This window comes from Sarcophilus harrisii, chromosome 5 (assembly GCF_902635505.1).
Source record: "Sarcophilus harrisii chromosome 5, mSarHar1.11, whole genome shotgun sequence".
NCBI lineage: Eukaryota > Metazoa > Chordata > Mammalia > Dasyuromorphia > Dasyuridae > Sarcophilus > Sarcophilus harrisii.
Window position 1 is genome coordinate 94,330,922 of NC_045430.1, and position 13,067 is coordinate 94,343,988.

Sequence of the window (13,067 nt, forward strand, 5' to 3'; positions counted from 1 at the left end):
AGGAGGGGAGGGCGGCAGCGAAAAGAGTAGGCAGGTGGCCACGGAAGGGTTGATGGTGGTGGCGGGTATCAGCCTCAAGACCCAACACCCCTCGCTGCCTGGCAGCTGAGTCAACTAGAAGCTGCAGCTCGGGGCCCGTTGGGGCCCTGGGCTGCGGTCTGGCAGGGGCCGGGGGAGGCTGGGAAGCCGGGGCCCCTCTTCTGAAGCAAAAATAGCCGGCGGTGGTTAAAGCTTGGAGGGTGAGTCAGGCCTGGAGCCTAACCCCTTCGCTGCAACGTTGGTTCTCAGACTAGGCGGCCCCAAGGCAGTCGTCTTTGACTCCGATTCCGCCTCCGCCACCCAGGCCACTTCAACTTAGATCCGGCCCCTGGGGTCTGATTCTGGGTAGCCACCTAAATGAGAGCTTAAACTCAGAGAGTCCTCCGGAACCAGCCGGATCGTAGGTGATGTCTGCACAGATGCGGAGGTTTAAGAGGATTGGGGAGACGGTTGGAAGTCCTGGGCTAGCGGGCCATGGAGGGTCACGGGAAGAAATAGCTGAGCAGAAAGGAATTGGCTGTGAAGAAAGCTGCGTTCCTAGGTTTTGGACAATCCCAGCGGGGCTGTTCTCCCCTGTTCTGAGGCAACCTGTCCCCCGTGCTCTCACATGGGCTGGCCCGAAGCCGCAAGACATCACACAGTGTGCCATAGATTCCCAGCTCCTGCCCCTTCTCATTGAGGAGCTTCTTGTAGCAGCGTCCCTATTCACCCTGTTCCTAGGGGAGGGAAACTGGAACAAAGCGGCAAAAGTCCTGGTTACTAACAGCCACCTACCGCCCTTCCAGCAATAAGGCGTTAAGTATGGAACTGGTAGGTTAAGGGACATAATTCCTTTCAGTTCCGAGTCTAGTCAAATTCTGTCAAGAGTAGGGCATTTGAGGAGTGGCTGTGTGTGCGCGCGTACGTGTGTCTGTCTGTGTTTGGGGGGGAGGAGGGAGAGAGAATGAAGCGGGGAAGGGGGATTTCTGGGAGATGAACTGGGCCGAGTAGGGAGGTACCTAGAAGCTGCAGCTTCTCACCGGGTCAGGTGGAGTGGGGGTTGGGGACGGGGCGGATAACCGAGGGGTGGGGATGCTCGAGGCTCTGGGAGGAGCCGGAGTTCACTCAGCCTAGGCAAAGCAGCCTCCGACTGCCATAAGAACAGAGCCAGTGCCCCTAGCTCCCTCCCACCCTCCTGGCGGCGGCTCTGGAGAAGCGAGGAAGAGGAGTGGCCGGCTCTGGAAGAATGCGGTACCGCGAAGGGGGTAGAGCCTGACCCAGCCTCCCCACGGCTGGAACAACTCGAGTGGCGGGAGGGGGACAGAATCACAGCAGTCGAGACCTCGGGACGCAAGCCACTGGAGGTAACAGGGAACTCTTCGGCACTGAAGTGGGACAGACACACAGTCAGATAGAAGTAGAAAGATAGAAATCAAGAGAGCTGGAGACACAACGAGAGAAAGAAACCTCTGAGTTTCTTAGTGGGTTAGGAAGGCATTCTACAAGAGGAGAGAAATGGGTCCAAGCCTGGAATTCCTAGGATGCAGGCTGAAGATTGTGCCTCTAGAGGGTTGGAGGCGTGAGCGTGGCAGAATGGCTGAATTCAAACTCCCTCTAATTGAAGCTTCCCCACGGAGGAGAGCTCTCCCCTCCAATTAATAGCATCTATACTCTTCCCCCTATCCCGTCCCCATTGCTCCCGAGTGGATCAGGGTGGAGTGTAGGCGGCGGGCCTGGGGATTCCCTAAGTCTATAGGGGAGGAGTGGCTTCTGGGCTCATTACCCTCAAACTTCTCTCACTAAAGAGTAGCAGAGGTAGTAGCCATAGAGTTCTTAAGGCTGCCCTAAGGACTGGGGCGGTGGAGACCACAACTGTATCTCCTTGGTCCAGTGGAACCCATTGAGGGCTCCGCCCCACTGCCACAGCCTGACTGAGGGGAAGGGAGATGGCTGAACTCTGTGGCGGGATAAGATGTGAGGCACGGAGCTGCACTGTGCTAGCAGAGGGAGCCACCATCAAAAGCCACTGCGGGTATGGGGGTGTGTGTGTGTGAATAGTCTAATTTTGTGTTCAAGTGTGTTCAAGCCTTTTGGTCTCTGGGCATGTCTTTGACAGACATGCATATTTCTCTGGGAAGTTCTGTGAGTTTTCTGTAGGTTCCTGAAGTGTCGGGGTCAGCATCTCTTCCATTCCCATTGAGAAATAGTCTGCTACTCCTCTGGGCTTCTAGGAAACCCTGAGTTTCGAGGTATTTGGATCTATGGGGCTTCACCAGAAATACAGAGTTTGAGTCACTATAGAGAAGGAGAATTTGTAATTTTGTAATGGAGAGGGCACCCAGAGAGAGGACTGTGGGATCATAGTGTGGATCACAACATAGTATTTTCATTTTGTTTTCTTTCTCATTTTTTCCCCTTTTTGATCTGATTTTTCTTGTGCAGCAGGATAATTGTGGAAATATGTATAGAAGAATTGCATATGTTTAACATATATTGGATTATTTGCTGTTTAGGGGAGGGGGGGAAAGGAAGAAGAAAAAATTGGAACGCAAGGTTTTGCAAGGGTGAATGTTGAAAATAAAAATCTTTATTAAAAAGAGAGAAAAGGAGAGACCCAGAGAACAGACCTCCCCACTCGCGAGGCTGTCAAGTAGCTGGCTAAGATGCAGTATTACTACTTATTCACACAGATTCTGAAGAAGTTGCCGCTGGAGCCAGCAGGCCCTGGCCAGGACATGACGGAGGAGCCACGGTTATGGCCTCTGCCCTCAGGCCTCGCCGGGCTCCTACTCCTCTTCTTCTGCAGTAGGTAAGCCATGGGCGGAATCCTTGAGCCTGTCTAGCACCACCCCAATCCTCCCTGAGAAAAGGGGGGGAATATGGACGGATGCTAGTAGAACCTGGGGCATCTAGATCATGGAGAGTGGGACCGCCGGCTTGACCCTTGGTCTCCATTCTCCGACGAAACTTTTCTATGTCCCCAGAGCATTGAGCAATGAAATCCTGGGGCTGAAACTTGCGGGGGAGCCTCCGCTCACTCCCAACACGGTGTGCCTAACGCTGCCTGGTCTCAGTAAGCGGCAGTTCGGCCTGTGCCTGCGCAGCCCCGACGTGACAGCATCCGCGCTACAGGGCCTGCACCTCGCGGTGCACGAGTGCCAGCACCAGCTTCGGGATCAGCGCTGGAACTGCTCTTCCCTGGAGGCCAGCGGCCGGCTGCCCCACCACAGCGCCATCCTCAAGCGGGGTGAGGAGTAAGCCCCAGGAAAAGAGAAAAGCCGAGGGAGGGCCTCACCTGGGAATCCCCTTCTCCTTCTTGCCCGCCTGGGCCTCCAGCCCTGCGCCCCTCCGTGATTCGCTGGGCTCCCGACATGCTCCCAGCTTTCCACCTGCTGCGCTGCAGGCGAAGCAGCTGCTTTCCAATCCCCGCTCCACCCCCACCTTCCCTAGGCTCTGCACACCCTGACCCGGGCTGCACCTGCGAGTTGGGAGATTCCCCCAGCGCTGAGAGCTTCAAACGTCCCCCTACTACCTCCCCCATTCCTCTCTCCACCTCCCACTCTGACAAGCCCGGGCCTTGCCCTTCGCGGCCGCAGTGGAGGCGGGAGACGCCGCCAGCCGTTTAAGGGTTAAACCTGCTCCCCTAATTGCTGGGGTTCCCAGGAGCTGTCGCTGGAACAAAGACCCCGGTGGCTTTGAAGCCGAGGACTATCCCCCTCCTCTCCCTGCTGCGAGAGCCCCAGGTGGCACTCACCCGAGCAGATGAGGAGGAACAAGGGGAAGGGTGAGAACAGATCGCTGGGTCCAGGTCTAAGTGGCCGCTTCTTCTCCGACCCCAATTTAAATCACCGAATGAGTGAAAACCGGGCTTAATGTAGGGGATAGAGGCTGTGCTTTGGGGAAGAAAGTGTTAACAGACAACTGTCTATTATTCTTCTGCGGGGAATTCCCAAGACAAGTGCGAACAACTTCGCTGTTTGTGGGGAGGGGGGATCGAGAGCTGGGACTAGCAGCCCATCTTCCCATGCGCGGGGAAGGGATGATGGGGGAGTCAGATGCTGCACCAGGATTTTGTAAGGAGTTCCCGGCATCCCTTCCTCTAAATTAAATATAGGACCAATAGTTCTCCGCTAAAAGATACCCAGAACTTTGGAATCCGTTTTGAAAGTAGGTTTTTCTAAACCTGTTAAAAGGTTATAGCTCTAATTATCTTTCAGCCAAGCTTTGCAGGTATTCCCTATTTTTGGAGGACATAGATCCCAAGGCCATCTCTATCTAGCAGTATGGGGTCCAGGATAGATCACTCTCCCATCATTCTCTGTAATATCTTTACAATTGAGCTGAACTCAAGTCTTGTACTTATCTATTGAAGTTAAAATGCATTTTACATGAATTAAATACATCTATACAGATGAAATTAAGTAAAAAATTCAAGGGCAGTCTTTGTCTTGTTGATGGAGGAATGATTTATAGTCACATGGGTATATGAGTTTTTTGTTTGGTTTTGGTTGTGGTTTGGGTTTGGTTTGGTTTGGTTTACAAAATTCCAGTGGGCTCTCCTTCTATCCTTTTAGTTCACCAGGTAATATGTAAATGGCAGGAAGAGGGAGGGCTGATACGTGTCAATTAAGGGTTAAACTTCGTTTGCTCAGTGCTTTCCCAAAATGCTTTCAGTTGAGTCTTGCACACATTTTCAAAGTTCATTTGCTCCTCCATGCCTTCTCTCCATTCTTCAAAGTTTGGCTTCTGTCAGGGCACTGAGCAAGGTTCTAACTTAAGCAGGTGGGTAGTTCTGTAATTCCTTCTCCTCTTCCTATTTGTCTACTCATACTCATTCCTCTTGCACTTGTTGCTTTTTCCTAGGTTTCCGAGAGACTGCCTTCTCTTTCTCCATGCTAGCTGCTGGGGTCATGCACTCAGTGGCCATGGCTTGCAGCCTTGGTAAACTGGTGAGTTGTGGTTGTGGCTGGAAAGGCAGTAGAGAACAGGACCGGCTGAGAGCCAAACTGTTACAACTACAGACACTCTCCCGTGGCAAAAGTGCCCCTAACTCCCCAGTTGGCCTTGGACCCAATTCAGGCACCATCCCTGGTCCCCAGGATACATGGGAATGGGGTGGCTGCAACCATGACCTGGACTTTGGGGAAAAATTCTCTAGGGATTTTCTGGATTTGAGAGAGGCTCCACGAGATATCCAGGCACGAATGAGGATCCATAACAACCGGGTGGGGAGACAGGTACCGCACTGTTTGATAGTGTTGTGTGTTTGTGCTAATGTGGGGGGGTGAGGGGTGGAGAGGGGATGTTATTTGTCATACCTCCATGGAAGGTATCTCCATGGAAGATTGGCCCTATATCTCACTTCCATGATGGGAAAGTCACAGAAATAACAGCCTTCATTACCTGAAAAGTTTGTTTTATAAAGAGTATATGGTGTTTGAGGGAATGGGTGGAAGATGAATTACTCTGTGGGGGAGAGTGGGGGGGAACTTCATCAATACTCTTATCTGAACTCCTCTACTCAAATATTGACTAATTAAGGGTATTAATATTAATTAATATTGACTATTCATGTTAATATTAATTAATATTGACTAATAATATTAATATTAATTAATATTGACTATTAAAGGTATTATTTTAAATACCTTTTAACACAGGGCAGCTAAGTGGTACAGTGGATAGAACACCAGCTCCTGAAGTCAGGAGGACTTGAGTTCAAATCTGGCCTCAGACACTTAACATTTCCCAGCTGTGTGATCCTGGGCAAGTCACTTAACCCCAATTGCCTGGGGGTGGGGGTGGGAAGACATTGAGAGTAAATTCTATTCCTGTCTTCATCTGACAAACTATGTTATTATGTATTTTATTCAAGTCATTTTACTTGTTTACCTCAGTTTACCCATATGTAAATGAGGGGGTTGGACTAGATATTTTCAAATTAACTTACCATTTGCTAATTCCATGATACTTCTCCTTTCCTTCTCATTCATCACCCTTTCCTGATGGCACCTGAAAACGTCCCCCCATACCATCCATCCCTCACCCCCATGCTCTAGGTGGTGACTGAGAATCTGAAACAGAAGTGTAAATGCCATGGCACATCAGGCAGCTGCCAATTCAAGACCTGTTGGAGAGCAGCACCAGAGTTCCGGGTTGTTGGGGCAGCACTTAGGGAACGATTAAACCGGGCAGTCTTCATCAATGCCCACAACCGAAACTCAGGTGCCTTCCAGCCCCGGCTTCGCCCTCGCCGGCTCTCGGGTGAGCTTGTCTACTTTGAGAAGTCGCCTGACTTTTGTGATTGGGAGCCAGCCCTGGGATCACCAGGCACACAGGGACGTGTCTGCAACAAGACCAGTCGCCTCCTGGACGGTTGTGGGAGTTTGTGCTGTGGAAGAGGGCATAACGTTCTCCGCCAGACCCGTGCTGAGAGATGCCACTGCCGTTTCCATTGGTGCTGTTATGTTCTCTGTGATGAGTGCCAGGTCACTGAGTGGGTAAATGTCTGCAAGTGAGAGGGACACATCCCCATCTCCCACCCTAATTCACACTATGGAAACTGAGGAAAGGGAAGGGCTCTCTTTAGCCCTTTGAAGCTTGGTTTATTCATCAGTACCTCCCCAGAAATAGTTTCAGGGAGTGAAAACTTGATGGGTCAGTAAGATGTCCTTTCTTGTTTTCCCTCTATAATTAGAGGATTGGGAAGAAAGATCTGAAACTCCTACCCTTGTCATGCCTTATTCTATGCCTTTCACATTCGGGGATAGGCAAGGATGAAATTCACTGTGGTGTCACCCAACTACTTGATTGTACATCTTCTTGCTCCCTATGGAAAAACCCATGATTCCCGACCCTTGGGTGAGTGAGGATTATACAATGTATGTACCATGTAATGTATCCAGGAGTTGGGCAGAACCATTAATGCCTGTATTCTAAGAACCATCCACATGTGTCTAATCTTCTCACAATTCTATCAAGTAGTCTTGGGTCTCCTGTTATGAAGTAATAGAAGAAAGCAAAGTAGAAGGGGATCTATTTCTGGAAAGTGCCTAAATAACTGGGAATCGTTCCTTAGAACATGCCTGTTCCAACCCTTTAGTTTCCCAAGTCTTCCTCCTTTTCTACTGAATCCTAAAGGAGATGTTCTAGAGACTAGGACTTTCTGATCTTTTCTGTCTTCCCCAGAAGAAGGGGAGGGAACAGATAATTTATTTTGCTGAGACTTGTTCTTGGATGCTCTTTGTAATTGAAATAAATTAAAATCAAGTCGCTGAGCTAGTGGCGACAGATGTGAAATATCTGTATGTCCAGGATTCCTATTCCTACCTTTTTTTTCCCAACATGATTCAACTTCCAATCTCAGTGGCCTCTAGCTTATGGGGACCCATAACATTAACTGGGAAAAGGAAAAGATTTCTGGCTATGCTAGGTCAGAGTGTCATGCCTTATTTTGCCATTGGTTTGTTCTACACTCTATAAAGCACAGAACCCTAAATATTTTGGACTGTTGTCTTGGAGTTTCTCCTTGGCCATAACCAGAGGCTATGATATGGATCTTCTAATCAGCTCCAGACTGATACCCAAGTTTCAATCTAGTTTAGACTTAAAAGAAAGGAAACTTTACTATTTTTTCTAGATTGGAAAATTAAGAAGGCAGAACAGGAAACAGGGAACAATCAATTCTTTTTTACAATATGGTAAAAAATAATTCAGCTCTCTTTAAGAAAACTGGTCAGATGTGAATAGAAAGAGGAATCTTTTTATTCTAAACTTTTTCTATCCCTGTCCTAATTTCACAGAAAATAATCAGAACAAATGTCAGTGAAGAAGAGAGTATGCAGATATATGTAAATGAATTGCATATTCATAAGGATGAAAGTCCTGCACTTTTAAAATTATTTCCTCAGATTTTGAAAGTAGAATCTCTTCTCCTCTATACTATGGCTATAAATACTATTCAGAAAGCTTCTGAAGTTCTGAGAATTCTTAGGAAATCAGGAGACTTCCTAGTGTATAGTAAGGTGAATATTTCTCTGGGAATCCCCAGTGAAATTTTACTTGAAAAATCAGGTAACTAGATAGTAGTCTTAAAAATCACTTAAATCAATTCCATCATTTTCTAGAAGAAGAAAGTGTGACCTAGAAAAGTTAAGAGGAAATTCTCTAAGGTCATACAGTCAGAGTAGTGATCCATTCTAGGTCTCGTTCCATTTTTAGTTCAATCATTAACTTTGAAGTTGAAGATGTCTGCTGGGAAGGGATCTGTGGATTTGAATGGAGTTCATTCTCTGGGTATTTCTGATATCCAGTAGGATTATCCATAGTAGGTAGACTTGCTTTATTTTATCCCATGGCCAATCACAGGAAACACATCACAGGCCCTTATCTTCCTTTTCCAGATTCCTCTCCCTTTCTTTCTAGCTCTCTCTCTGCTTTTCTCAGACACACTCTCTGGCAGTCTGAAATCCCAAACCACAACCTTGAGAAATTCCAAATAGATTTTGTCAGCAAGGCCAACACTCTCCACCCTCATCCCAGCTCCTCTGGCACATGCACTGGGCTCAGGCCCAGGCCCGGGGTCAGTGACAGTGACTGAGAGGATGCAGCCCACAGGGCGGGTGCAGCAATTTCAGGCTTTGCTCAACTCCAGTGGCACAGAATGGGAGGGAAGAAGGGAAGAACTGAAGTAATGCCTCCCTTCTGCACACCCACCTTCTGGTTAATGGGAGGGAATTGTGGGGAAGGAAAAAGGGTAAGTTCAATGATTGTCAGATGGAGCTTCAAAAGGAGGAAGCTGCCCTTCGGCAGAAATGTTCTCAACTCCACTTCTATTTACCCTGAGTGGGGAATCCCCACAGATCTTGGAGTAGACATTTCTTTTTGCCAAAGACCTTAAAAGCACAAAGACAAAAGGACTGAGAGCTTCCCTTGGAAAGGATACTGTTCCTGACCACATTAGGGTCCTTATCTCTATCCTCCTCTTGGCAGTTGGATTTTTGGTTCAAAAGTATCCCTGGCTTAGAGTAGAAGCATTGGATAAAAGCCAGCCCACCACTGTGAAGAGCTCCACTTCCTTGCCAGACCTCCACAAAAGCCAAGTTGGTTCGGTGGGAGAGTTAGAGAAGAGTGTTGGACAATTCTTTGATAAAAATTGGAGTTGAGGTGAAAATGGGGCCACACCAGCTATATCCCTATAAAGATTCAATGAAAGGGATAAAAAAGATGAAGCAATTGTGTGTTATGTAAACACTCATGGAATTCGGGTAAGACATGGGGGGGAATGTTTATCACTGAGGTCAAATGCTGGTGGGATTAAGTCGGATTTCTCTTGCACCCCTATGCCAAATAACAGTAAAGTTCCTGCAAATTGAAATTAGAGCTTTGAGCTGATTTTTAGCTATAGTTCAGTCATTCAGCCTTGTCTGACTCTTAGTGACTCCATGGATTATAGAATGGGAAGTCCTTCTCTTCTCCACTATCTGTAAAAGATTATCCAAGTTTATTTTTGTTGTTATCATAACACTATCCATCTCATCCTCTGCCATTCCTTTTTCCTTTCACAAGTCTAATATTTCCCAACAGTAAGGTCTTCTGCAATGAGTCCTGTCTTCTCATTATGTGGCTAAAGTATTTAAGCTTCAGATTTAGTGTTTGACATTCCAGTGAATGAATTAATTTCTAATTGACTAATTTGACCTCCTTGTTTGTGCAAGGGACTCTCAAAAGTGTTTCCCAGCACCAAAATTCGAAAGCATTAATTTTGTCGTGCTCAGCTTTCCTTATGGTCTAACTCTCACAATCATACATTGCTAGTGGAAAAACCATAGTTTTGACTCTAGAGACTTTTTTTTGGCAAGATGATGTCTCTGCTTTTTAGTATGTTTTTCAGATTTGTCATAACTTTCCTTCCAAAGAGGAAGCATCTTTTAACATTCTGATTGCAGTCACCATCTGTAGTGATCTTTGCACACAAAAATATAAAATCTAATGCTGCTTCCAGTTTTTCTATTTGCCAGGAAGTGGTAGGACTAGTTGTCAAGATCTTTTTTTAATGTTAAACTTCAAACTAGCTTGTATAATTTTTTCTTTCTCTCTTATCAAGAGGCTTCTTAATTTCTCCTCACTTTTTGCCATCAGAGTTGTATCATCAGCATAGCTGACATTGTTGATATTTCTCCTAGGAATCTTAATTCCAACTTTTGAATCATCCAGCCCTGCATTCCAAATGATGTATTCTGCATAAAAGTGAAATAAATAAGATAATAATATACAGCTTTGTTGTTCTGTTTTCCCAATCTGAAATCAATTGGTAGTTTCATATTTGTTTCTAACGATTGCTTCCTGACTCACATACAGATTCCTCAGGAGAATAGTAACATCAGTGGTTCTCAAACTTTTGTTTTCAGTGATCTTTAGCCTATTAAAAATTATTGAGGATCTCTCCAAAGCATTTTTGTTTATCTGGGTTATATTTATAGATAATTACCATATTGGAAATAAAAATTATTTTTGAATTTGTAGACCCTCTAAAAGGATTTCAGAGATCCCCAAGATTCTCTAGACCATACTTTGAGAACCACTGAGTAAGATGATCTAGTACTCCCATCTCTTTGGGGATTTGTCACATTTTGTGATTCACACAAGTTAAAAATTTGGTCAATGAAGCAATAGATTTTTTTTAACTCCTGTTTCTCCACAATTCAGTGAATATTGGCAATTTGGTCTCTAGTTTCGCTGCCTCTTCAAAAAATAACCTACTATTCAGGTAATTCTTGGTTCATTCTTGGTTCACACGTTGCTGAAGCCTAGCTTTCAGATCTGTTAAATAAGTACAATTATTCAGTAAATCGAACATTCCTTGGCATTGCCCTTCTTTAATACTGGGACATAAACTGATCTTTTCCAATGACCACTGTTGTGTTTTCCAAATTTGAAGGCAATATTAAGTGCAGCACTTTAATACCATCTTTTAGAGTTTTAAATAGCTCAGCGGGCATTCCACATCCACCTTAGCATTATTGTTAGCAATAAGGCTTATTTGATTTTGTTTAGGATGTTTGACTTTGGAACGGTAACCACGTCATCATAGCTATCAATGTTAAGATTTTTCTTGTATAGTTCTTTTGTGCATTCTTGCCACTTTTAAAATAATCTCTGTTAAATCCCTACTGTTTTTGTCTTCTGCACATTTTTGCATGAACCTTTCCCTCAATATTCATCTTGAAGAAATCTCGTCTTTCCCAATATATTCTTTTCTTCTATTTCATTGCATTACCCATTTAAGAAAATCTTATCTCTGCTATTCTCTGGAATTCTACATTCAGTTAATATCTTTCCATTTTCTTTTCCTTCCTTCCTCAGCTGTTTTGCTAGCAGACATCACATTCTAATGGTAGAAATGAATGAGGAAAAGGAACTGAATAACAGGAGGAAATATGATAATAGATTTATCTAGAAATGAAAATAGGAAAGAAATCCCAATATAATGGGACCATCTCTTAATCTTGTATTCCCTTGAAAAAGGCTTTTTAAATAAAACTTTAGACACTCACTGCCCTAAGAATAAAAGGCCAGAAGGATACCAGTGTTGCTGCAGCTCTGGATTTAGGTCTAGGCAATAGCTGAATGGTCCTTTATATTGAAAAAAATATAAATAAGTGGTTTGACATAGTTTGGCTAGAGGGCAATCCTTGAAGTCAGAAAAACCTGGATTCAGGTTCTTTCTCCAACACATGCTAGCTGTTATTTCATTTAACTTCTGAGTAACTCAGGTTACTCTAAAGGTCTAATAAATTACAGAGGAGTTATTGTTGTGCATCAGTGGAAGTTCTTTACCAACAATGAAACTATAAGTTCTAACAGAGAGGAAGAGAAGAGAAGAGGGAAGAGAGGGAGAGAGAAAGAACCCCTAGAAAGGTACCTCTTCCTCTCTTTAGCACTTCAGACTGCTGAAATTTCTGGGGTTATTGCTAGGATTCCAGTGAGAACTCTAAATATTACTACCATAAAAATTTACAAAATCCTCCTGGGATCAAAAAGCTTGGAAGGAATCAGAGGCTTTCTCCTTCCCTCCCCCTTCCAAGCCATTACTCCAAGTAATTTCCTCTAAGGACTTGACCAGATTATTGTTGCCAGATACTAGAATTTGGTGCATATCTTGCTTATTATTTTATGGAAGACCTATGGAGTATGATAGAATCCCCACAGCCAATATTTGTACAACTTCTGTGGAGTATCACTTTATGTCATCCACTGGTTTTCAAGGACTTCTCACACCAAATATAAGATCTTTGATTTATCTGCTCAGTGACTATGCCATGGCTTTGTTCACCTTAAGGTCATACTTCTGATTGATTTGTATGATCCATACTCTTATGTGTAAGTATAATAATTTATATACACACAAATACATTAATAATTACAAAACAAATCCCTGAATGAACTATGGTGGTCTGGATACATTAGAGTTCTCTATATTTTTCAACAAAGAGAACAGAGATGTCTTCTGAAGGAAGTGATTTTAGTTGAGCTTTAAAGGACAGGTAGAAATTCAGACGCCAAAAATTGAGAAGGGAGAGCATTTCAGGAATGCAGCACAAGCAAAGTTAGTGGGGGTGAATGATACATCTAAGGGTTTGAAAGTGAGTTAATTTGGCTATACCAAGAATAGATAGTAACATTAGTTTCAATAAATATCCCTTTCCATAAGCCATTTTTAAAAACCTTCCTTTGTAAAGTTCTTAAGGTATTGGTAGTGAGAGAATGTTAACTGATGTTTTGAGCAAACTAAGAAAATACAGGATGAAGAGAATTTCTTTCCTGTTAGAATTGTTATAATCCTTATTTTGTAAAGAGGAAGAAGTGGATTCTTTTTTTTTTTAATTTACAAAACATATGCATGGGTATTTTTCAGCATTGACTCTTGCAAAACTTTCTATTCCAAATTTGTCCCTTCTTCTTCCATCCTTCCCAGATGGCAGTCCAATACTCGTTAAATATGTTAAAATATATGTTAAATCCAATATGTGTATATATATTCATACAGT

General features: G+C 44.4%; 1 protein-coding gene across 2 annotated transcripts; it reads left to right on the top strand.

Annotated features, from left to right (window-relative positions):
* Positions 1 to 18: 18 nt before the first annotated feature.
* Positions 19 to 10,031, top strand: WNT10B (Wnt family member 10B). 2 transcript variants are annotated; one of them, XM_031937987.1, is made up of 5 exons: positions 19 to 849; positions 2,709 to 2,827; positions 3,003 to 3,265; positions 4,882 to 5,255; positions 6,078 to 10,031. In XM_031937987.1, exons 1-5 carry the CDS (start codon positions 841 to 843, stop codon positions 6,534 to 6,536), a joined length of 1,224 nt encoding a protein of 407 aa, XP_031793847.1. In that variant the 5' UTR covers positions 19 to 840; the 3' UTR covers positions 6,537 to 10,031. The 2 variants fall into 2 exon arrangements, with proteins under 2 accessions (XP_031793847.1, XP_003772489.1); XM_003772441.3 differs by lacking the exon at positions 19 to 849 and adding an exon at positions 1,101 to 1,382.
* Positions 10,032 to 13,067: the final 3,036 nt, after the last annotated feature.

Coding starts and splice junctions, on each gene's coding strand:
- WNT10B (XM_031937987.1), top strand. Junction 2,828..3,002: donor CTCCTCTTCTTCTGCAGTAG/GTAAGCCATGGG, acceptor CTATGTCCCCAG/AGCATTGAGCAATGAAATCC. Junction 3,266..4,881: donor CAGCGCCATCCTCAAGCGGG/GTGAGGAGTAAG, acceptor GCTTTTTCCTAG/GTTTCCGAGAGACTGCCTTC.